We start from the raw sequence: 24543 nt of genomic DNA on the forward strand, positions 1-24543 counted from the left end.
GTGACAATATTCAGAACTTGGATATTTCAAAAGATAGATCAAGTGATCACACTATGTTGTATTAAACTTTAATTTGTCTAAGAAAGCTCGTAAAATAATTCTTAATTACACAAAAGAGGATGTGCTAGATAGATTAATGATCTCCAGGGGGTAATGTGCCAGACAGGAAATGAGAAATGAGGGAAAGGGCTCTAGCAGGTTGGTAACTTGGAACTTCATGTCCAGCGCCTCTTACTGTTGCAAATGTTAGACCTCCTTTATATGTCTCAACGTATCCTCCAACCTGCAACATATATATCCAACAAACATTGAGAAATATTGAATCAAAAGTCGTTTCACGAGCATATTATTTTTATTTTTTTTTACCTCTCCTCCATTCAACCAAGAGCGCCAAGGTTGATCAACTGTAAGGTTCATTGCTTGTATTGATCTCTTTGAAGAAGTAACAGGCACCCTTCCATCTGTATCGCCACTGCAAGTACAAATTTTTGTTAGTAACACATTTGTGATAAGATGATCAGAATGTAAAAAAAAAATAGTACTGTAATAAGGAACAAAATTACCTAAAAATCCACACTCGAACACCATTTTCCAAAGATTCTCTGAGGAGAGGAACGATAGTCACCGGGCTGTCTTTCCAATTATAAAAGAGTGTATTGCTGAAATAGAAAAAAATTAAGAGCATTGAAGCCTAATGAATATTGGAAAATGAACATGTTTGTATTTTTGTGTTGCAGTTCTAATAACCTGCAAGATTCCCACTCATATTTGATGTTCGTAACATTGGCATGAAGTGCATCTTGAACATCCCGCCTGTTCAGGTAAGCATAGATGTAATCGGCCGAGCAGGGATCAATCTGCAATGGCTGCATAAAAAATAAACCATATATCGATGTCAGTGTTAGTGCATTACTTTTTACAGTACATGATAGAATGTGCATACTTGTCACGCTTACTGGCGGTATTTTTGGGTATTTCGTGAGATTTCCATTCTTACAAAGAGGAAAATAAATGTTGTAGATGTCAAGATGGTTGATATTGTTGTCTGAAATTGCAATAGCACTATTGCACTTGCTCTCGTTGTAGTTTTCAACGAAACAACTGTTCTGGATGTCATGATAAGTTTCATCTGAAATCAGTGCATGAGATGCAAAGTATTCATACATTCCTATAATGTCTGTATCATCATTGATCACTGCATTCCCAATCTGCAATTTATAGTTGCAACAATTTAATTTTGTCAGTGTAAGTTAACATGTTGTAAAAGACGGGTTAAATTAGAGATATCACTTACAATTATCCCTTTAAGATTGATAAGAGTCTTGTTCGCTTGCTTGTTATGCTTAAGAATTTCATGTGCCAATTGAGGTACATAATGCCCCGCGTAACTCTCACCAGAAATGTAAAAATCTCTCTTCTTATACTCGGGAAATCTCTCGAGCCAATTGAGTAAAAACACAACATTATCATTAGCAGTTCTACTATCTCCGGTTGTATTGAAATCGCTGCTTGTATTTGTATATGAAAACCCTACTCCAGCAGGTGACTCCAAAAACAACACATTGGCAGCTAATTCAATAAGAGAACTAATTAATACTCACATTTTGAGAATAATAATTACCAAATATTAACTGAAATTCATATAAAAGGGAATTATTTTGTTCAATTACCACGGTTCCACGCATAACTATTCCTGTGTAATGTTTTTCCATCACTGTTAACTCTAAATGGTCCAAGCTCCTCCATAGCACCATATGCCATAGAAGAACAACCAGGACCTGTAGACAGAAAAATATGTTAAATCAAAACTATATATTATAACAACAATTAAATATGGAGAAATGTTGTGTGTATATATATATACCTCCATTAAGCCAAAGAAGCAACGGCAATGCCTCGGAATTTTCAGCTTCAGTAAAGTAATAATACAGAGCACGACCAGCTGATTGATTAACAGTAACATAACCACCATATTGTTGAAACTTTACTGGTGGTTGTCCAGGTAATTTATTGATCCAATCTTTTGCTTTTGATCCCTCTTGTGGAAGAATAACTTTGTCTAATTCTACATTTTCATCGTTAAAATAACTCTTGCGAAAGGCTGAATTCTTTTGTTTGGCCTTGTAAAATTTGCTAAGAACATCACCTTGCTTCTTTCCAAGGCTTGAAGCAACAAAATTTGACAAAAACAGGGTAAAAACAAGGAGGAAGAAAGTAAATTGTCCCATTGTTCTATATTGTGAATATTGAAAAACAGAGTTAGAAAATGGTATTTATGTAATTGTGTCATTATGATCAAGATTTGATTCTCATACCATTTTAGGAGAGAAATCGAATTGTAGCGTGATATTATGATATAACTTACTTTAATTATGCATCATGCCAAATATAGTTGTTGAATCTTGTACTTAATAATTTTTATTGTTTTAAATATAGAATATATGTAATTACTTGTATATATGAAATCAAGGAATAGTTAATTTTATACCAAATATAATTTTAATGTAACATGATGGAGCATCAGCACTCACAAACGTATGACAATCAGTATATTTTGATTGGAGTTTAGTCATTCAACTTTAGTTGAGTTATATTTATTTATGAGATCTTTGTAATTTGTGAAAAAAAATCTAAATCTAGAATAGTATTAATGAATCAAATAAATATTTGTTATTTATTATTATTTTATTACAAAAACCTCTAGATTTATGTCTTTAGTCCATGACTCTTTGTTTTCTGATATCTTCGTTAATGTATCAAATTAAAAAAAAATTATGACTAATTGACACTCCCCATTATGTGTTTAGCCTTTACATTTTTCATTATAAATGAATTGAATTAATAAATTTTTTTCCTACTGAGGTAGTACCATTTTAAACAACTATAGTAGGGAACTTGAGAAAAATATATATTAGAGGGATCCTTTTCACGATTTTATAATTTAATTATAGTATGTCAATAAGATAAATGGTAATTATAGTTCAAAATTAATTCTAATAAATTAGTCATAAAAATGAAATCTCAATAATAATATGTGGATTTGCTAACTAGTACTCCTTATAACTATTGGAAGTACAAATGGTTTAATAATTTCTTATTAATTTATCGGATGATTATTATACTCTTTTTAGTGTAACATATTAAGTATTTATTATGTTGATAAAACTTCTTTGATAGTTTGAAATAATTGAATTCTTTTAAGTCCTATCTCCATTGACAATTGAGCGAAAATCTATTCGGTATGAGTTATGACCTATAAAAATAGGAATAAAACTTTTAATATTTATTTTTTAACTTTCACTTGATAGTCAAAAATATTTTATAATAAATATTAAGTTTTAAAATATCATAGTATATTTACCCTATCAAATATTATTATATATTCCAAAATCCTACATTTTAAGGGTGTATGTGAAGAAGTTCCGTAAATGGTATAGTTATATATAATTTAGATTTTTAAAGAGTCTCAAAAAATTGCAATGATGAATTTCTTTCTGACAATATTAAGATTATTAAGAAATATAAAATTTAACTAAAAGAAAGAAATATAAACTTACTTATTTTTTTAATAAAAATATTTTAGAACTTTAATTGAAACTACTAAAATCATCAAATTAATAAATATAGTTTTTACATTAAGATCCGGGATAATGTATTGAAAACACATAAACTAATGTTTTATAACTTGAAATAATTGTTCTTATTATAAATAATCAATACTTATATTAAAAATATGAAAATCCTTTCCAATGTTAGATTAAACTTTTTCTTGTTCGTTTGCCATACTCAAAAATATAAGTACACAACTCTTGAAGCATCACACTTTTTGTGGTAAAATTATCAAATTATTAATATTAAATAAATGATTTTTAGTTTTCTTTTAATTTCTTAATCAATAATTGTTAAGAAATAATCATTTTAATTTGTTCATTGGATTGAAAAGTTGAATGAGATGAATGTGTTATGAATTGGTTAACTATTAAATAAACGGAAACGATAAAAATATAACAAATGAAGGTCAAAATAGTTTCTTTAAGGTCAATATCGTATATGTATTGAATAGTGTGGTACATTTCTTTTTTTATATTAGTTCTGGAAACGTGTCTTGCACGTTTGACCTCTGTTACTGTTATAATTTATATAGGCCCAAGATATAAAATTGCTCAATATTGTCTAATGTACTCCTATATGTGTTTTTGTGTATATAAAATAAACTTTTTTAGTGTTTACTTTCTGCCTAGAACTTAAATGTCAACACTTTTTTTGGGGAATGATGAGCAACTTGTAAGGCTAGAACTAAGTCCCAAAGCTGAAGTTTCTAAGGACATAAATACTCCAACAATCATTAAAAAAAATGAATGGCACAAACCAACAAGAAAAATAGTGACCAATAAAAAAAAATATAGAAGAACTATTAGATTATGTGTTTCTCCAACAACCATGAAAATAAAAAATGAACGAAAGCACAAATCAATAAGCAAAATAATGACCAATAAAAGATTACTCCTCACATAAGAGCTATTAGATGATGAAACACAAAATGTGGTGGATTAATATTTTTTATCCAATTTATAAAGGGGGAGAAATTAAGTACATGAAAGGTTTGTGCATGAATGTGTTTAATGGTAGAAGCTAAAAAGTTTTAACAATCAAATTCATTAAGAAATGGAAAATGATAAGTTGTAACATCTAATCATGTATTTGGTCTAGTTTAATTATTATTATTGATTTAATTTTAAAAATTAGTAAAAAAAAAAATTAATTTAAAAAATTGGTGAAGGGCATTTTTGTAATCTAACTCTGAATTTAAAATCTTCCCACTTACAATAATATATGATTGTCTTTCTTTTTTTTCGTTTGTTACAGATTCTTCTAAAATGAAAATGAAAATGAAATAATCTTATTTTGTTCCTCGGTTGAAAAGAGATGGACTTCATATCTTAATTTAAATTAATTTATATCATTTTCTAATTGTTATTTTGTTACGGTTATTAGTAAACATAGGAAATTATCCCAAATTAATTGTGAGTATTTCATTACCCAAAGTATTGATCAAGAAATTGTGTGATTATGAGATTTCATTTGATTGTAATACCATTTTGAAAGCAAAATCAATTTGGATATGATAGTGGGAATACAATATTACTTTGATCTTATTATGCATTATGGCAAATATAATTGTAATTTCTTGAACTTAATAATTTTACTATTTTAATTATGAAAAGTTGATTAAGATAAGTATTAGTTTAATAGGTAACAGAATTTGAATTTGTCAGGCGCTTATTCTAACAAAATAGTAATAGTAATATTGAATATCTCATTGATATTAGAAATTCCTCCAATATCCATTCACTTCGCTTTGATTTTTTTTTAACCTTCTTCTAGTTAATTATGATGACTTGAAATTGGTAAAATAAATCAATGAAGCTTAATATGGAAAAGGCAATTTTAGTCATCTCTCGTCAAATAATTACAAATAACTAGATATGCCTAGAGGAATTCAATCCCTCACAAAGCAAGAATCGATGAATATATTGAGTAATAATTTGAATCTGAGTTTGATAGTATATTTGTATGTAAAAGCAAGGTCACACAAATAGTTATTGGGCTGACAAGAACTATTTGGCAGAGAAAGATCAATAGGGCTAGGTTATTTTGGGATCACGGTTGAGTAACAGGAATGAAATGATTCCATCAAAAAGCATAGTGATATGTTATTTATTGCGAATACGAATTGTTGAGATAAATGCCTAGTCCTCTCATTCCTTTTCTGTGAGTTCTGCTTCTCATCCTTTTCTTCTTCTTGTGTTGTTCAATTTCCCTTTTAGTTCTTAATTCCTTTGTAATTCCAATTACGAATTAGTAAAATATATCTATAGGTTATTATGAGTTTGTTATGTGTTGGTTTAGTTATTGGGTTTGTTACAGACATATTGTGATAGATCATCACGAGTTTCTGATGGATGGGCTTGCCATGACTAGGAGTTTAGAACAAATTGAATCATAAATTTGGAACAAATTCCGGCCAATCACCTTGATGATGGATAAACTTGCTACGAGTGTTGTCGTATTTTTACTATAAATCATGGAACAATTTTTTCACAATTTCTAGGGAACACTTGGAAGGAGGAGGAGAAGAGAGGAGCACAAGAAAGCTCTCATAAAATGATTCTTCATTACATATATATAAAGGATGTGCTAGATTAACGATTTCCAGGGAGTAGTGTGCCCGAAAGGAAGTGAGAAATAAGGGAAAGGGCTCTAGCAGGTTGGTAACTTGGAACTTCATGTCCGCGCCTCTTACTGTTGCAAATGTTAGACCTCCTTTATATGTCTCAACATATCCTCCAATCTGCAACATAATTCATTTCATTGAGAAATATAGAATCAAGTTTTATGGTGAGAAGCAATAGTTTTGTTTGATGATCGACGTTTGTAGTTTTATGATTTTACCTCTCCTCCAGATAACCAAGAGCGCCATGGTTGATCAACTATAAGGTTCATTGCTTTTATGGATTTCTTCGTAGATGTTACAGGAACTGATCCATCTATATCACCACTGTACATAATTTCCCGAGTACAAATATTTTGTGGTCAAGACCTATAATATGATCAAAATGAAAAAAAAAAGGGAATAAAATTACCTGAAAATCCAAACTCGAATACCGTTTCCCAAAGACTCTGTGAGGAGATGAATTATAGTTGCTGGACTGTCTTTCCAATTGTAAAAGAGTGGATCGCTGAAATTGAAAAAGAATTATGAGAATTAAATAAAATTGTTGAGGATTGTATGCGTTTTAACTGTTTGTATTTGCTGATGGGATTAAGGTAACCTGCAAGATTCCCAATCATATTTGATGTTCGTAACATTGGCATGGAGTGCATCTTGAACATCCCGCCTGTTCAGATAAGCATATACGTATTGGTCCGAGCAGGGCTCAAACACAAATGCCTGCATCAAAATAGCTCATTAACTCAAATCTATGTTTTCTTTTATACGGGATAGAATGTGGATATTGGTAATAATAAGGTCAAATGCAGAGTTGTCCCACTTACTGATGGTACTTTTGGGTATTTCGTAAGATTTCCATCCTTGCAAAGGGGGAAATAAATGTTGTAAATATCGATATGATACAAATTATTGTTTGAAACTGCAACAGCCTCATTGCAGTTGCTCTTATTGTAGTGATTGTCAAAACAATATTTCTTGATGTTGAGGAACGTTTCATCTGAAATCAGCGCATGAGATGCATAGTATTCATACGTTCCTATGATGTCTGTGTCATCATTGATCACTGCATTCCCAATCTGCAATTTGTAATTACAAAAATTTAACATTGTAAGTGTAATTTAACACGTTGTAACAGACCGATCAAATTATATACTACTTACAATTATTCCTTTGAGATTGATAAGAGTCTTGTTTGCTAGCTTGTTATGCTGAAGAATAGCATGTGCCAATTGAGGTACATAATGCCCAGCATAGCTCTCACCAGAAATGTAAAAATCTCTGTTCTTATACTCGGGAAATCTCTGGAGCCAATTGAGTAAAAACACAACATTATCATTAGCAGTTCTACTATCTCCAGTTGTATTGAAGTCACTGCTTGTATTTGTATATGAAAATCCTACTCCAGCAGGAGACTCCAAAAACAACACATTGGCAACTATAATTCAATAGGAGAAAATTAGTATTCCGAGTTGAGAATTGTTTCATTCAAACATTAATAGGAAATTATGTTACACAAAAAAGAGATCTTTCATTTTACCAAGATTCCACGCATAATGATTCCTATGTAACGTTTTTCCATCACTATTCACTCTAAATGGACCAAGCTCCTCCATAGCACCATATGCAATAGAAGAACATCCAGGGCCTGAAGAAAGGATACACATCATTTTCAGTATGGTTTCATAATCAGAACCAACTTTCGAAATGTTTCTGTATATTTTTCAGATCTCTTATGTGTTAAAATGAAGATCGGTATCAGAACTATATAGATCTAGAAGAAAATCTTTTTTTCTGATCTTTATGTGTTAATATGAAGATGTAAAAACCATAAAATTTTAGAAATATTCAGGTGGAGTAATGTAGAGTCCTTTCCCCTTTTTGTTTTTTCGATCAAACACAAGAAAATAACTTTTCAAACAGGATGCTTAAAAAATATAGACAATTGCTGTTTGTATATACCTCCATTAAGCCAGAGAAGCAAAGGCAAAGACTTGGAATTCTCAGCTTCAGTGAAGTAATAGTATAAAGCACGGCCAGCAGATCCATCGACAGTAACATAGCCACCATATTGTTGGAACTTTACTGGTGGTTGTCCAGGCAGTTTCTTGATCCAATCTTTATCTTTTAATCCCTCCTGTGGAAGAATAACTTTGTCCAATTCTACATTTTCAACGGCTGCCGCCTTATAGTAATCGTTGCCAAAAGCTGAATCCTGCTTGGCCTTGTAATATTTTCCAAGAACTTCACTTTGCTTCTTTCCCAGGCTTGAAGCAATAAAGTTGGAGAAAAAGAGGGCAAAAAGAAGGAAGAAGGAAGTGAATTTTCCCATTGTTGTGTGTGTTGTGTTGAAAAGTTGATTGAGATGAATGGTATTTATCATGAAATTGTGGAATAGATTTCTTGAATTTAATAATTTTACTATTATAAATATCAGAAATTGGCACTATATAATATTGGTATGTCAATCAAATTCAAAAAGTGTTCTAATAAAGTAATAATATGAATGAATTGAATATTTCAATGATATTTCCTTACAAGAGGTTAAACATTTTCTTATTAAGATGAATTATTTTGCATTTGTGACACCAGAATAGGACTTTTTTTTTAGCTTGTATGCCTTTTGCCATCCATTGTCAATTGAAACACAATCATTTCGTATCACCTAGCTATAGAATTACAAAGAACGAATTACTTGAAAATGTCAATGGCATTTACAAATTAACTGAAAATAACTAATTCTCTGAATATGCTAGTTGCACTTACGCTAAACATTTGATATAGTCTTGGCAATGTTTAGCTTGACAATAATCATAACTGGGCAGTTTACCTTAACATGTTTGATTCACAGACAAACAGGTTTCAAAAGAGAAAAACAGAGAATCGCGTTTATATTAATTAATTTTTATCTAAGAAAGTTCGTAAAAATGATTCTTAATTACACAAAAAGAGGATGTGCTAGATAGATTAATGATCTCCAGGGGGTAATGTCCCAGACAGGAAATGAGAAATGAGGGAAAGGGCTCTAGCAGGTTGGTAACTTGGAACTTCATGTCCCGCGCCTCTTACTGTTGCAAATGTTAGACCTCCTTTATATGTCTCAACGTATCCTCCAACCTGCAACATATATATCCAATAAACATTGAGAAATATTGAATCAGAAGTCGTTTCACGAGCATATTTTGTTTTTTTTTCTTACCTCTCCTCCATTCAACCAAGAGCGCCAAGGTTGATCAACTGTAAGGTTCATTGCTTGTATTGATCTCTTTGAAGAAGTAACAGGCACCCTTCCATCTGTATCGCCACTGCATTTAATATCCAAGTACAAATATATGTTAAACATTTTGTGATAAGATGATCAGAAATAAAAAAATAGTATAATGAGGGAAAAGATTACCTAAAAATCCACACGCGGACACCATTTGCCAACGACTCTTTGAGGAGAGGAATTATAGTGACCGGGCTGTCCTTCCAATCGTAAAAGAGTGAATCGCTGAAATAGAAAAGAATTATAAGCAGTGAAGCACAAACAAGTAGTAAAGCATTTGTATGAATTTCAGTATTTGTATATGGGATAATAACCTGCAAGATGTCCACTCATATTTGAGGTTGGTAACGTTGGCATGAAGTGCATCTTGAACATCGCGCCTGTTCATGTAAGCATAAATATACTTGTCGGAACAGGGGTCAATCTGTAATGGCTGCATCAAAAATCACTCATTAACGTAAACTCAATGTTTCTACGTTATCTTATACGAGATAGAATGTAAGCAAAAATGCAGAGTTATCCCACTTACTGTCGGTGTTTTTGGGTATTTCGTGAGATTCTCATCCTTACAAAGGGGATAATAGATGTTGTAGATGTCAAGATTGTTCAAATTTTTGTTTGTAACTTCAGCTGCCTTTTCGCACTTGCTCTGATTGTAGTTATCATCATAACAACTATTCAGGATGTCATGGTATGTTCCATCCGAAATTAAGGCATGAGATGCAAAGTACTCGTACATTCCGATAGTGTCTGTGTCATCATTAATCACAGCATTACCAATCTGCAATTTGTCACGTGGAACTTTTTAGTACAATTTAACTTATGTACACTGACAATTGTAACTCGCTAGAAATCACTTACAATTATTCCCTTAAGATTGATAAGAGTCATTTTCTCAAGCTTGTTAAGCTGAAGAATTTCATGTGCCAATTGAGGTACATAATGCCCCGCGTAACTCTCACCAGAAATGTAAAAATCTCTCTTCTTATACTCGGGAAATCTCTCGAGCCAATTGAGTAAAAACACAACATTATCATTAGCAGTTGTACTATCTCCAGTTGTATTGAAATCACTGCTTGTATTTGTATATGAAAATCCTACTCCAGCAGGCGACTCCAAAAACAACACATTGGCAGCTAATTCAATAGGAGAATTGATCAGTACTCTGTACTCAGAGTTGAGTTCTAAACATTTATGGAAAAATTATACAAAAGGGAATTTTAGTTACCACGGTTCCACGCATAATGATTCCTGTGTAATGTTTTCCCATCACTATTAACTCTAAATGGTCCAAGTTCCTCCATTGAACCATATGCAATTGAAGAACAACCAGGACCTGCAGAAAGAAAAATATGTTGTATCAAAACCAGGGGCCGACCCATACTATATGGAGGGGGTGCACGTGCAGTCGTGTACCTACTAACTTCCGAAAAAAATCATATATATATATGCATATCTGTTTTGAAAAACTGGTAGAAGTTAGAATATAGTTAACAGTACACCCATAAACAATATATAATAGCCCTTGTGCTATTGGTAGAAGCTAGATATACCACCCTCTAGATAAGGGTTTCTATTATAAGTGAACTGTGTTTATATTGGTGCACCCAAAGTCTTCAAATCCTGGATTTGCCTCTATTCAAAACTATATAGTATGACAAGAGGTAAATATAGAGAAATGTTGTATGTGTATATATATACCTCCATTAAGCCAAAGAAGCAACGGCAATGCCTCGGAATTTTCAGCTTCAGTAAAGTAATAATACAGAGCACGACCAGCTGATTGATTGACAGTAACATAACCACCATATTGTTGAAACCTTACTGGTGGTTGTCCAGGTAATTTATTGATCCAATCTTTCGCTTTTAATCCCTCTTGTGGAAGAATAACTTTGTCTAATTCTACATTTTCTACGCCTGACGCCTTATAATAACTCTTGTAAAACGCTGAATTCTTTTGCTTGGCCTTGTAAAACTTGCTAAGAACATCACTTTGCTTCTTACCAAGGGTTGAAGCAACAAAATTTGACAAAAGCAGGGTAAAAACAAGGAAGAAGAGAGTAAATTTTCCCATGGTTGTGTGTGTTTTAATTTACTATTGAAAAGTAGAGTTAGAGGAAAGTGTATTTATCATGGAATTGTGTGATTATGATCAAAGATTTGATTCCCATACCATTTAGAAGCAAAATCAAATTGGATTTGTTGACTGGATTATGATTTAACTTTCTTTTATTACGCATCATGCCAAATATAGTTGTTGATTTTGCAACGGATTAATTTTACTATTTTAAATAATATAAAAGAATTGGCAATTACTTGTATGAAATTAAAGGAATAGCGTATGCAAAATTTTATACCAAATATAGTTTTAATGTAGCCTGATTGGAAAAGAATGGTTAAAAAAAAAATATATATATATATATAGATAGATTTTACAGAAATCAGTCAATCACATTAGTTTTAATATGAAATTACAATATATATACCTCAACGCTCACAAACTTTTTTTCTCATAATTATGAAAATTTCACAGTTTGTGAAAAATTATTCAATTTTTTCAATTCTTATAATCTTGTCAAATATAAGAAATAACAATTTATAAATAAGGTATCAACAATCGGAATATCTTAAGACGCTCATAAAATATCATATATTTTCATGTTCATTTTATAAATGATTGTTTGTAACTATATTTTATTACAAAATCCTCTAGAGGTATGTCTTTTGTCTATGGCTCTTTGTTTCAATGGTTTACTACGTTAGATGTCAAATAGCTAGTGATTATCTAATTTTATCATTGTTTTGTATCTACGAAGATATTGATAGTTAATTCTTTTATTAAATTGACTTGTATAGACTTTCATGATTCGGGCCTTAATTCTGATAACGATAGAAAAAATACAATTGAACTTGAAAACGCAAATTGTGATTCTTGTAGACAGGTTTGTGGTGATAGAGATGACGGGCAAATGGTAGTGATATTAATGGTGGCGAGAGATTAAAAAAAAAAAGAATTTAATATATAATGATACATACCTGCATCTTTGAACTTTTAGCCGCATTTATAATCAACAACTTCTCAAATTTTTTCTCTAATGTGTCCTTTGTATATGAGATTACTTCTCTGTTTTTGCAATGTCAAGAACCAAATAGACTTCTGACTTCTTCCAAGAATTCTAATATAGTCAATTGGCGTGCTTCAACAAGACAACCATTGATACATTTCGCATTGTTCGAAGTCATCATTCTACCTCTATTTACTGTTGCATGAACTCTTGACCAATTTTCATACCCACTTTTCATACCCTGCATCCTCAAGGTACTCCTTAACCCTGTGATCAATTCTATCAACCTTAACCATCAACTTATCAAAATCTTCCTTTCTATATGCCTTGGCCATAGAGTACAATAGATCACTTATGGTCTTTCTGCTCCTTTTGAAGTTGCAACATACATTCTTCCAAAGATGTCATATGCATGCATAATGAGGTACATTTGGGAACACAATCCTCACACTCTTCATAATACTCTCATTTCTATCTGAAGTAACACGCATATCTTTTCTATCGCCAAATGCATTTTTGAATTGTTCGAAAAATCATATCCACAAACAATCATTTTTAGTGTCAACAACACCATATGCCAATGGGAATATGCAACCTTATTACAGACACACATTATATCATTTGATACGTAACATGTACAAACACATCACAAATATAAAAAAAATACATACCTGTGCCATCAAGTGCGCTTGCTGATACAAAGGTCCTTTTGTAAGCTCCACTCAGATGTGCATCATCGACAACAACTATTGGTCTGCAGTAATTGAACCCCCTAATGAATAGTCTTAAGGCTACGAACAGATACATAAATCATCTTCCTCAGTCTTCTGCATTCTTATATAAGAATTTGGATACCCAGTATTTAACATGTGTATGTATCGTAATAACCGTCTATATTCTGCAGATGATTTTTTCCTATTCATGGTTAGTGCACGTTCTTTAGCACGCCATGCTTGCTGGTAAGATATTTGAACCCCATAGAATTCGCTAATATCATCAATTGTATCTTTCAGAGTATAAATTCGTTTATAGTTGACCAATTTTGGAGCAGTAACTCCACTTACAAATCCGACTGTTGCTTGGACTTTGGTTAATACCCTCTCCCTCATCGGACACGTATGTTCACTATTGAAACTTCTAACAATGAAAATATCAGATTCTTTCCTGCAGGAAGCCTTCATAGTCCAACCACATTCATCCGAAAAGCATACCAAAACATAGCTGTGTACATTTTTTTCATCATATTAATACATATAGCAATTACATCGTATAATATATACAACAATAATGTTTAAAATAATAAAACAATGAATTACACGAATGTATCAACTCTTTTCGAAGAAAATTATTTTTACACGTATCATAATTTTTTATTATGATTGTTGAAATTAATAAAGTCCTTAATATATCAACAGTAGTATATTAAAGTATCAATCAAGTTAATTCAATGTATCAGTAATCTTAACAAAATAGTGAATCATAGATTAAAACAGATTTAACTCGAAATATCAACGAACTTATGCTACATGAATGTTCCTATAGAAATCAGTTAACTTTCATGTAATTAATGTATCAGCATGTATAGATATATAAATTCCAAACACTATCATACCTTTGTTGATCAGATTTCTTTACTTTGCAATAAAGTTGTTCTTTATCTTATATTTCGTCATCACATCTACAAGTGTTGTTTTATCCTTATATATCTGACATGTCTTCACCTCTACACTTTCTGAATCGATTATAACATTTATAACTCCAAATTGTGGATTTTCATACGAATCACATATACTGGATCCTGTGTTGTGCCTTCTACACATGTAATTTCTCCACAAGTTCCATCAAAGTTATGTACAGAACCTCCAATCTTTTCAATTGTGTCAATACATAATAGATACATTGCAAATCCTGGCTCATTTTTTTCACTTCTAAATATAGTTTAACACTCATAACGAATTTCAATATTTTTCCTTGATACATCGATATCCAACTCGGCTGTAATTGTTGCTTCGAGATTCGAAAACGAAATTGAATCTCCATCAACAATTCCATCGCTTTTGTAACTTTCATACTGCAATTCGCTCACCCAAACTTCTGAAAATCTCCATCAACAATTCCATCGCTTTTGTAACTTTCATACTTGCAATTCGCGCACCCAAACTTCTGAATGCCTCAGTAAAATTGATGTATTCATCATGTATCAGCCAAAATAACATAAATCTAATTCGTATTTTTCGCCTTTTTAATGGATGTTCATAAAATTTTCTTCAATCTAGATGATATAATCTTGAATTTTGAAATTTGAAATGTGTGATTCAATTACCTGCTGAATTATGGAGTCCTCATGATCAGTTACCGTAACTTAAGCTAACTTAAATAACCAAATAAATGTTCATTTTTTTCTTTCTTTTTTATCCCAACAATTATTTAATTATTGTGTATCACTTTCTATGTATCAATTGGTAGTTTAGTATCACGCGACGGCATTTCTTAGGAATTTTATGTAAATAGTTAATTAATCAGGACAGGTTATAATTATTATGTTACACGACGAGATTCCTTAAATTTTTACAAATTATATTATATGACTATTTTAAGTTTTAAAATATCATAGTATATTACCCTATCAAATATTATTACATATTCCAAAATTCAACATTTTACGGGTGTAATGTGGAAAATGGAGCTTCCGTGAACAGTACAGTTATATATGATTTAAATTCCAAATAGTCCCAAAAATTTTGATAATGAATTTTATTTTATTCTTTCTTAGACAATATTAAGATTATTAAGTACTTGTTTTTTTAACAAAAATATTTAAAACTTTAAACTAAATTGTACAAATTTCATATTAATAAATATGGTTTTTTATATTAACATCCAAGATAATGTATTAAAAACACATAATTAATGTCTTATTAACTTGAAATAATTCTATTATTATAAGTAATTTATCTATCTATACTATATTAAAAGCATGGAGATCCTTAATAACATTTTCGAACTTATTGCCCTTCATTAAACCGCTTTAGATAAAATTATTTTTTCACCATTTTCATACAATTATTATACCATCATTTTAGTGAAATGTAATATTTACTTAAATAGAAAAATTTTTGGGCAAAAAAAATGTCCACAAAAATAGTTAAAACAATCTCCAAAATAGGAGAGCGAATATCCAAAAACAAATAACAAAGTTTTTAAAAAAAATCAGCATTGATTTGGGGTGCGTTTGGTACGAAGGAAAATGTTTTCCATGGAAAATGTTTTCCTAAAAAATATTTTTCTGGAAAACAAGTAGATTTTGAACTTATTTTCTCATGTTTAGTTAGTGAGTAGAAAATATTTTTCGGAAATGATTTTTAGTGTTTGATTTATGAATGAAAAATGTTTTTAAGAAACATCTTTTATATTTACTAGATTAGAAAATAATTTCTGAAATTTTAACATACTTTTTTGAAAACAAAATTATTTTTTTGGGGGTGGGGTGGGTGGGTGGATGAGGGGTTAGGGATCGGGTGAAAAAATAAAATTTTGAAATTGAAAATATTTTTTTAAAATTTATGTTTTTTCCTAAAAGAAATGTAATTTGAAATTAGAGAAGAGTTTTGGAAAATGTTTTCCTTATTTTTCAAGGGAGGTCATTTTTCTTAATTTTGAGAAAAATGAGTTGATTTGGAAAACATTTTCCAAGACTTTTGTCCCAACCAAACATGAAAAAATTGGAAAAAAATTTCAGAAAATGTTTTCCTTCATACCAAACACTCTTATAAATCAATTAAATGTAATAGAAATTCTAACAAATAAATACCATAGTTTTGAAGTATATTGTCAACAGTGCATAAGCATATTTGAATTCATTATTGCCTTTGAGTAAAAGTTATATTCATCAATTAAGATGACAATCTTTTAACCATATAGAAAGCTTAGGATGAATTTCTAAAAGACAAATAAATATTAATTAATCAAAATAATACAATAGATGTCAAATTATTTTAGGAGTATGGTAACCGCAACACATTATTAATCAACGAAGAAAATCAATAAAAATATCAAATATATATTCTATTACAAAAAAAAAAAATGAAGTAGATATAGATGACTTCCAATTGTGTTTTCTCACAATGTTCTGCTTTATCATAATCTCAATTTTAATAATATATTATTAAATAATATTTAGTACATCTAGAAAAGAATTATAGTCTGGATGGAAAATGAATTTTTTTAAAGATTTGACAGTTTTTTTCTTTTGATATTTTTTTTTTCTAGGAATAGTTTTTTTAAAATATACTTTATGAAATGTTTCTATAAAAATAATTATTATTTTATTTATGAATCAAATATTAATAATTAATTTTAATAATGTTGTGTGAATCAAAATGTTCTAATCCGGTAATAATACTTACATCAAATCACTGAAAGTAAAACAAGGATCAGTATAATATGCATGATATTATATTAAATATAGTTCTAGTGGAACATAATTCTACTATTTAATTTTGATATTCACTTTAAGTGAGTATAATTCAAAAAATGTTTTAATAAAGTAGTAATATGAATGAATTAATAAGACATAGTAACCACATATTTATAGTTTCCGACTATAAATAAAAGGATTATATATCTTTTTACTAAAGACGCTATCTTAAAAGTGTATGAACTATATAATTTGAATATTAAATTACTATAATATCACCGATTAAAATAATGTCCACCAAATATGTAACTTATTTTCTTTGCATTGGAGTGTTTTGAGTAAGGTATATTATTTTATGTGTTGTGGAATTAGGGAGTTGTGTTCCTGCAAGGAAGTGCTTAGCCAATGTAAAAGCTCTAGCAGGCTCATAACTTGGCACTTGATGTCCTGCTCCTCTCACTGTTGCAAATGTCAAGTTTCCTCTATATACTTGTGTGTATCCACCAACCTATTAAAACGATATATGAAAAATTTACGATTCAAAAAAAATAATTTATTTGATTCTTAAAATTCAAAAAAACGTTAATATTGATCAGGAATAATAAAGATAGGTTTTGTCAATGCAAATTTAAGAGTCCTGTAACATTGTGGACATTTTATAAGTTGTTGAATTAACTACTCTCCAAGTTTGTCAATTATATATTCAATATTACAAATTTCAGTAAAAAACTTTTTATACTGACGATCTATATAACTAACTAGTATACGCACCTCATAATCCTTGTGGAACCAAGGATACCATGGCGTTTCAACGCGAAGCTTCATCTTCTTGATAGATTTTTTAGTAGAAGTTACTGGTACTATTCCATCAGTGTCCCCGCTGCATTTGTTCAAATCGAAAAAACAAATCAAAACCATAATAAAATTACAATAAATAACAAAAACACAAGAAAATTGTGGTTTGAAGAGTTTAAAATTGTTCACCTGAATATCCATACTCTTATTCCATTAGCCATAACTTTTTTGAGAACAGGAATTATTGATAATGGACTATCTTTCCAACTTCCAATTACTTCACTGCAATTTAATTAGCGTACACATTGGTCGTTATACAATAATTATACATGAATTATACACTTGAATACGACTAAATAAAAAAAAATATACATCGAAAATACCTGCATGGTAGCCAATTATACTTAATTTTGGTGACATTGGCATGAAGAGCCTTTTGAACATCACGACGATTCATGTAAGCAACTAAATAATCATCACTACATGGATCGATCTCTTGCTGCATTCCATAATTAATCTAAATACATACATTATGAATTCTAAGTTTCAAAAATTCAATCTAATTGACCACGAGTTTTGAAAATCCACAACTTACTGAATTTTTTTTGGACGTATAATAAGTTGTACTGAGGTCATCGGATTTAGGGCATAAAGGAGCATATATGTTGTAAAGATCGATGGGATCGGTATTTGCTATAGCTATATCTATGGCGTTATCACATTGGTGCGGTTGAGGAAGGGCCTTATCTGAGAAATTACAATATCTGTCAATTTGCTCGAAAATTTCATCTGATATCAAGCCATGACTTGCATGATACTCATACATTCCTTTTTCGTCTGTCTCAAAATTTATCACTGCGTTCCCAATCTGCAAAAACCATAGAACAAAAACTATCAAATATTATTGAAGATTTTTAGTTGAGCTGTGTGATCTTGAGGGAAAGGGCAAAGTTAGGGGCGCAAAGGGTTCATTCAGTTTATCTTATCAAGTCGTAAAGTTTTTATTTAAAATAATAACAATACCAATCCACACAAAATAATCATTGGTCCACACAAACATTTATGTGGAGTAAAAGGTCACAACTAGTTAATTGAAAAAACAGCCCAATTTAAAACCATACTATGGTTGGTGATTAATGAAATTGATGAAAATCATAATAAATTATAATAAGCAGAAATTCAACGATTTAAAAAAGGATGTAAATTATGGTAAATTTTAATTAGCAGGGTCGTTGAAACAGTCGAGGTGCTACAAGTTGAAACAAACATGATAGTTATAAAAGATATAGCATTAAAATCCAATTATAAAATGAAGGGCGAGAAAATAATTACATTACCATGATCCCCTTTAGATTAATAAGATTCTTCTTGGCAAGTTTGTTATGCTGAAGAATTATTTCTGCCAATTGAGGTACGAAATGCCCGGCATAGCTCTCACCAGCAATATAAAAATCTCTATTCTTGTATTCCGGAAACCTTTGAATCCAATTCAATAAAAATATAATATTGTCAATAGCCGTATTTCTATCTCCATTTGATTTAACTTCAGAACTTATATTTGAATATGAAAATCCAACGCCAGCAGGAGACTCCAAGAACAATAAATTTGCCACTACAATTAGGAATCATAATTCAAATTAAGTTGAGGTCATTTTTCTCAATTTCAATAAACAAAACAAAGTATAAAAGAGAATAATTAATTAATTAATAATTACCTTGATTCCATGAATAATTATTCCTATACAATGTTTTTCCATCTTTATGAATTCTAAATGGTCCAATTTCCTCCATGGCTCCATAGGCAAGTGAAGAACAACCAGGACCTATCAAACACAATTCAAGGCACTTATTGTAAAACTACAAGTCTATCATTAGAGGCGAATCTAAAATTCAACGTTATTCATCTTGTGTATACATTTAAATGTTTCATATATACATAGTTTGAGCTGAATACACAAAGTTCAGTTGAATTCACATAACCTGTCCTAGACTACTAGTGATACATGCAAACACAACAAAGACACTTAGCATAGGAGTAGATCTCCACTAAACAAAGAAAAAGAAGAAATATGAGAATTTCTACCAATTCTTCTTTTATTCATCAAAGCTCATCCTAATCTCCGTCGAGATTACTGCCTTAGCCCTGTCCTATCATCTGTATAATGGAGTTCGTCTAGATTTTTCGTCTCGATATAATGTTCAATAAAACTATGATCAACAAATCAAAGTAAATTTGTGTACCTCCATTAAGCCATAAGAGAAGGGGCAATGACTTGGAATTTTCATGAGCTTCAACAAAATAATAAAACAAGGCACGACCAGCAGATTTGTTGACTGTTACATATCCACCATATTGTTTGAATTTGACAAATGGTTGACCTGGCAATTTCTTGATTTGATCTTTATTTTTCAACCCTTTTTGAGAAAGAACAAATTTATCTAATTCTAAACAATCAATGGATGAACTAAAATGGCTACTACTATTATTATCAATGGTTGAATATTTTTTCAATAATTTGTTTAAGTAAAGTTTACCAACACCATGACTATGCTTCTTTAATTCATGACTTGAAGCTATCACAATTTGTGAAAGAAAGAGGGTTAGAAGGAGGAAGAAAATGATTTTTTCCATTTCTATGGAATTTTGGAATGAAAATAGAAAAATGAATTGATGATTCTGTTGATAAGTACCATTCGGTACTCGTGTCGTTCCATATTAATTGATCATTATACTAAAAATAATTATCTCCTATTAATTGTCTACCTTACTAAATTAAGAAAATATTAATTGGCTTTTAAAATATATTACTCTGGCAGATAGTTCTTTTTTAAAATGTTCACATTTGCTTATAAATTTTTTAAAGGTAAATCAATAAAAATCATCTCTTTATTTATGATTTCTTATACACGATATGAAATGGTGATGAAACATGTGGATATAAGATTTGATTAATCAAAAAAAAATGTGTACCATCCATATAAACGTTCAATTATTGAAGATCTGCGATCTAGCATTTATTACACTACAACTATATTTTTAATGGGAAATAAACTCCCAATAATATTGGTGATGATGATGGGATCTAATTTCCAAGTTTATTATGAACTAGTGAAGTAAAATATTTCTTTTTTTTATAAATTTTTACTCATAAGAAGAATATAAAATATAAATCATATACCCATAGGCCATAGCTATCCATCTTGGTCCTAATAAATCGAAAGAAATATAAATTAAAATTATAAATCAAATTTCTAAGAATAATAATAGAGACGAAATAAAACGTTAATGATCAATCCTTTTTTACTGAATGGAAAATACTATGTAACGTGCCCTTTCTATTAAAATATTGCTCATAAATAATACTCCCTCGGTTTCAAATTAACTGAATATGTAAGGTAATGCATACTTATTAAGAATAATATTGAAGGACATATTTTAAATTAGCTGAATATGCAATGTAATACATACTTATAAAGAAAAATATTGGAGGACATATTTTAAATCGTATTTTCGTTATTGTACTTTGTGAAATCAAATATAACTTTATAAGTAGTACAATTCATCTTCTAAAAAATATCAAACTTCGTTAAAGAAAATTGCAAATATTGAACAGTGAAAACATTCAATTAATATGGAATAGACAAATATTAGATATTAAAATTAGGGAAAAATTATGCAGTTAAGCAAACTTATACTATTTAATTACTCACCAAAGCTATAGTTTGTTATAATTACCACTCACGACTAACATTATACATTAATTACATGAGCTAATTCAAGTTTGTATAATTTGTCACGTTTGTATATGTATAATTCGCTAGAATATACAAATACATATGTATAATATACAATTATCTAACCAGTATACATATACAATTCACCTCTCTCCCACTCTCTTCCCTCTCTCGCTCGCTTCTCTCCTCCCTCTGTCAATCTCGCTCATCTCTCTCCTCCCTAACTCTCCCAATCTTGCCTCTCTCTTCCTCCCTAACTCTCCCAATTTTGCCTCTCTCTTCCTCTCCCAATCTCACTTACCATATATACAAATGCATATGCATAATATACAATTATCTAACCGATATACATAGTTATGCCGTCGAAGCTGGCATCAGGCTATTGGCCTTTTATCTGCATCTTCCCTCGTAGATTGGTGTCTTTTATAAGAAAAGACTTTCTCAGTGGAACTAAAAAAAAAGAGTTTGGGCTCTTTTTTTTTTGTTGACTTTTAGCCACGCGCGGCGGCTATGCGCATATGTGCCAAAGTGACGTAATTTTTTTGGTAATGGGTATACTCGAGAGAAAGGGTTTGGAATTCGACCTCCTCTTATACGCTCTAAAAGGGGGTCATGAACTCCTTTTTAGTTTAGGATCCCCTTTCTACATTCAATTATTTATTGAGTCTGGTGTGGAATCACCATCATTACACATTCATTCTTGGTCTGGCTGCTGGTCTAGCGAGCCTTCCTAGCCGCCCAGAGTGCAGCCTGCCTGCTGAAGGCCGTAATGTAAGTAACTCAATGCTCCATACGGGGGGAAATGAAAGCAGAATTCGTTCGGATCCTCCCACATGTTCAATCCTTTTTAAGCTGTTTCCCCCGAGATCTTTATCATTAATGCAACCTTCATTTTGACAATTCGCCTCTCTCCCACTCTTTGCCCTCTCTCGCTCGCCTATCTCCTCCCTATCCTAATCTCGCTTGCCTCTCTCCTCCCTCTCCCAATCTCGTTTGTCATATATACAGATAATATGTATAATATTCAATAATCTAACCGATATAAATATATAATTCGCCTCTTTCTCACTCTTTGCCCTCTCTCGCTCGCCTCTCTTCTCCCTATGACATGTAGCTGCAAATTGAAATTATCATACTATAATTATAAAGAGTAAATAAGCTATTTTTTGACTGACTATATGTGAAAGTTCCTCAAATTATAATAATCTAGTAGTATTTATTAGTGACAATAAATAGAAGTAAATGTTAGTCAATATTTGAGGCTATTGCTATAGTAAGTTAATTTCGCTTCAATTATGATACAAATAATAATTAGTAACCATATTTGGGTGGGGTGGGTGGTGTCTTTAAAATAATGTAAGTGAAAAAGAGGGGAATTTTTTTTTAAAAAAAAAAAAAACATAAATAGATTTGTTATCTAAGGAAGGTACCACACCACCATTTATCTACTGAATTGTTTAGTGTCATTATTAATTATACTTTTCGGTATATCATTAATTAGCACATACTACTCTTTAAATTTTATAAAAATTTTAAAGAACTTTTTAGAAGTTGTTTTCCATTCTCACGACTACTCGTTTGTTTTCATCGAAATTCTTTTCCGACATAACAAAATAGAAAAAGACATTACTACTCTTTTTACTTAAGTAAAAAATTATCAAATTCAATTCTTTATTTGAGGCAACAATAATTAATGGTAATTTTTTACATATGCCAACATGATGGGTTCGAAGATAAATATATATATATATAAGAAGAAGAAGAAATGGACAAACAATGCCCCCCACACTGCAAATCTTCCTTCTTAATACTATTATTTCCTTACTTGATATATGACTAGGTTATTTTTATTGGGAAAAAAAAAGATAAATATACTCTCAAACTATCATAATGGTATTTAAACACCCTCCATTATATTCACACGGGCACCGTTGTCTAGTATATATCAATCATTTACTTTATCTATATGTCATTGTATATACATTGTATGTATGCATTTTTCACTATATATACACTCACTTCAGTGTATACTGTGTACAAATTATGAGAGAATAGTGCATATGTATGTGTGATACACCGTGTAGATATATTTTTGATCCAATATAGATATATACACATTATAAATACTTTTGTCCGCACCAATTGCAATCCTTCATGCCCATATTTTTATATAATTTGTGTATAATAAATATAGGAAAATGGGTAACTATATTCCTTCATTTTGTGATTTAGAATGGATATATCCCTTGTTGAAAATGTGATGCATATATTCTTGTTGCTTAACAAATGATCCATATTTTACTTGTTTGATTGGACTACAAAGTTCAATTCCCCGTTAAAGGCCAGAGATTGCTCAAAGAGAAGTCCCACATCGATGAGTAAAACACTCCACAACAAAAGGTAACTTTATAATCATGGATACTCGAACTAGAGACCTCTAGTTAAGGATAAAGAAGTATTTACCACTCCATCACATTCGTCAGTGAAGGCTACACTCATTACAAGCATGAAGGAAGAATAGATTACGATAATTTTTTATCGCAACAAAATATAATTTTAACCTTCGCAATATGAGAGTGAGTGTTACAGTTGTCTAATTTCATCTTACATGCATTATCCATAGTAATCTCAAATCAATAAGCATTTTATGTTACTGTTAGACTTTTGCTTCTAAATCCTCTTTCCTTTTTTGTGCAACAAGGCTTAAATGGTGTCTTTAGTGGAATTCTTTCGTAGTACAAAATCATTAAAAGGAAAATCGTTCTTCTTCTAAATGGCATAAAATATTAAGAATATTATCACATATGATTGTTTTTTGGGCCTATATTTGTTAAATATGATTGTTTTCTGGGCCTATAGTTATGTATATTTGGGTATACTCACGTATATTATTCTTACATTTATAGTAATAGACAAAATGTACAACATATTTCACGTAATTTATATATATATATCAGTGTATATCATACAGACTTTCATGGATATTCAGGTAGATGCATGAATATACACAGAGATACATAAACACACATAAATA

General features: G+C 30.6%; 2 protein-coding genes and 2 pseudogenes across 2 annotated transcripts; all 4 read right to left on the reverse strand.

Annotated features, from left to right (window-relative positions):
• Positions 1–127: 127 nt before the first annotated feature.
• LOC107014760 lies at positions 128–2290 on the reverse strand (annotated as a pseudogene).
• Positions 2291–6203: 3913 nt separating this feature from the next.
• On the reverse strand, positions 6204–8576 carry LOC107014769 (annotated as a pseudogene).
• A 442-nt stretch (positions 8577–9018) lies between these two features.
• LOC107014752 (serine carboxypeptidase-like 40) lies at positions 9019–11646 on the reverse strand. The gene is made up of 8 exons (XM_015214810.1): positions 11199–11646; positions 10726–10833; positions 10359–10633; positions 10027–10278; positions 9812–9930; positions 9627–9722; positions 9429–9534; positions 9019–9346 (listed from the first exon to the last, which is right to left on the reverse strand). Exons 1-8 carry the CDS (start codon positions 11569–11571, stop codon positions 9197–9199), a joined length of 1479 nt encoding a protein of 492 aa, XP_015070296.1. The 5' UTR covers positions 11572–11646; the 3' UTR covers positions 9019–9196.
• A 5483-nt stretch (positions 11647–17129) lies between these two features.
• LOC107015660 (serine carboxypeptidase-like 40) lies at positions 17130–20450 on the reverse strand. Its single transcript, XM_015216000.2, has 8 exons — positions 20016–20450; positions 19490–19597; positions 19112–19386; positions 18370–18642; positions 18158–18273; positions 17964–18056; positions 17751–17859; positions 17130–17487 (listed from the first exon to the last, which is right to left on the reverse strand). The coding sequence occupies exons 1-8, from the start codon at positions 20404–20406 to the stop codon at positions 17290–17292; spliced, it is 1563 nt and encodes a 520-aa protein (XP_015071486.1). The 5' UTR covers positions 20407–20450; the 3' UTR covers positions 17130–17289.
• Positions 20451–24543: the final 4093 nt, after the last annotated feature.

This window comes from Solanum pennellii, chromosome 1 (genome assembly GCF_001406875.1).
Source record: "Solanum pennellii chromosome 1, SPENNV200".
Taxonomy (NCBI): domain Eukaryota; kingdom Viridiplantae; phylum Streptophyta; class Magnoliopsida; order Solanales; family Solanaceae; genus Solanum; species Solanum pennellii.

What these genes read in the sequence shown, in the direction of transcription:
- LOC107014752 (XM_015214810.1), bottom strand. Translation starts at nt 11,571, where the DNA reads ATGGGAAAATTTACTCTCTTCTTCCTTGTTTTTACCCTGCTTTTGTCA. An exon ending in TCATTATGCGTGGAACCGTG is followed by an intron (nt 10,634 to 10,725) that starts GTAACTAAAATT and finishes CTATTGAATTAG; the next exon opens with CTGCCAATGTGTTGTTTTTG. An exon ending in TATGAGTGGACATCTTGCAG is followed by an intron (nt 9,723 to 9,811) that starts GTTATTATCCCA and finishes TTTCTATTTCAG; the next exon opens with CGATTCACTCTTTTACGATT.
- LOC107015660 (XM_015216000.2), bottom strand. Translation starts at nt 20,406, where the DNA reads ATGGAAAAAATCATTTTCTTCCTCCTTCTAACCCTCTTTCTTTCACAA. An exon ending in TCTCTTATGGCTTAATGGAG is followed by an intron (nt 19,598 to 20,015) that starts GTACACAAATTT and finishes TGTGTTTGATAG; the next exon opens with GTCCTGGTTGTTCTTCACTT. An exon ending in TATAATTGGCTACCATGCAG is followed by an intron (nt 18,057 to 18,157) that starts GTATTTTCGATG and finishes ATTAAATTGCAG; the next exon opens with TGAAGTAATTGGAAGTTGGA.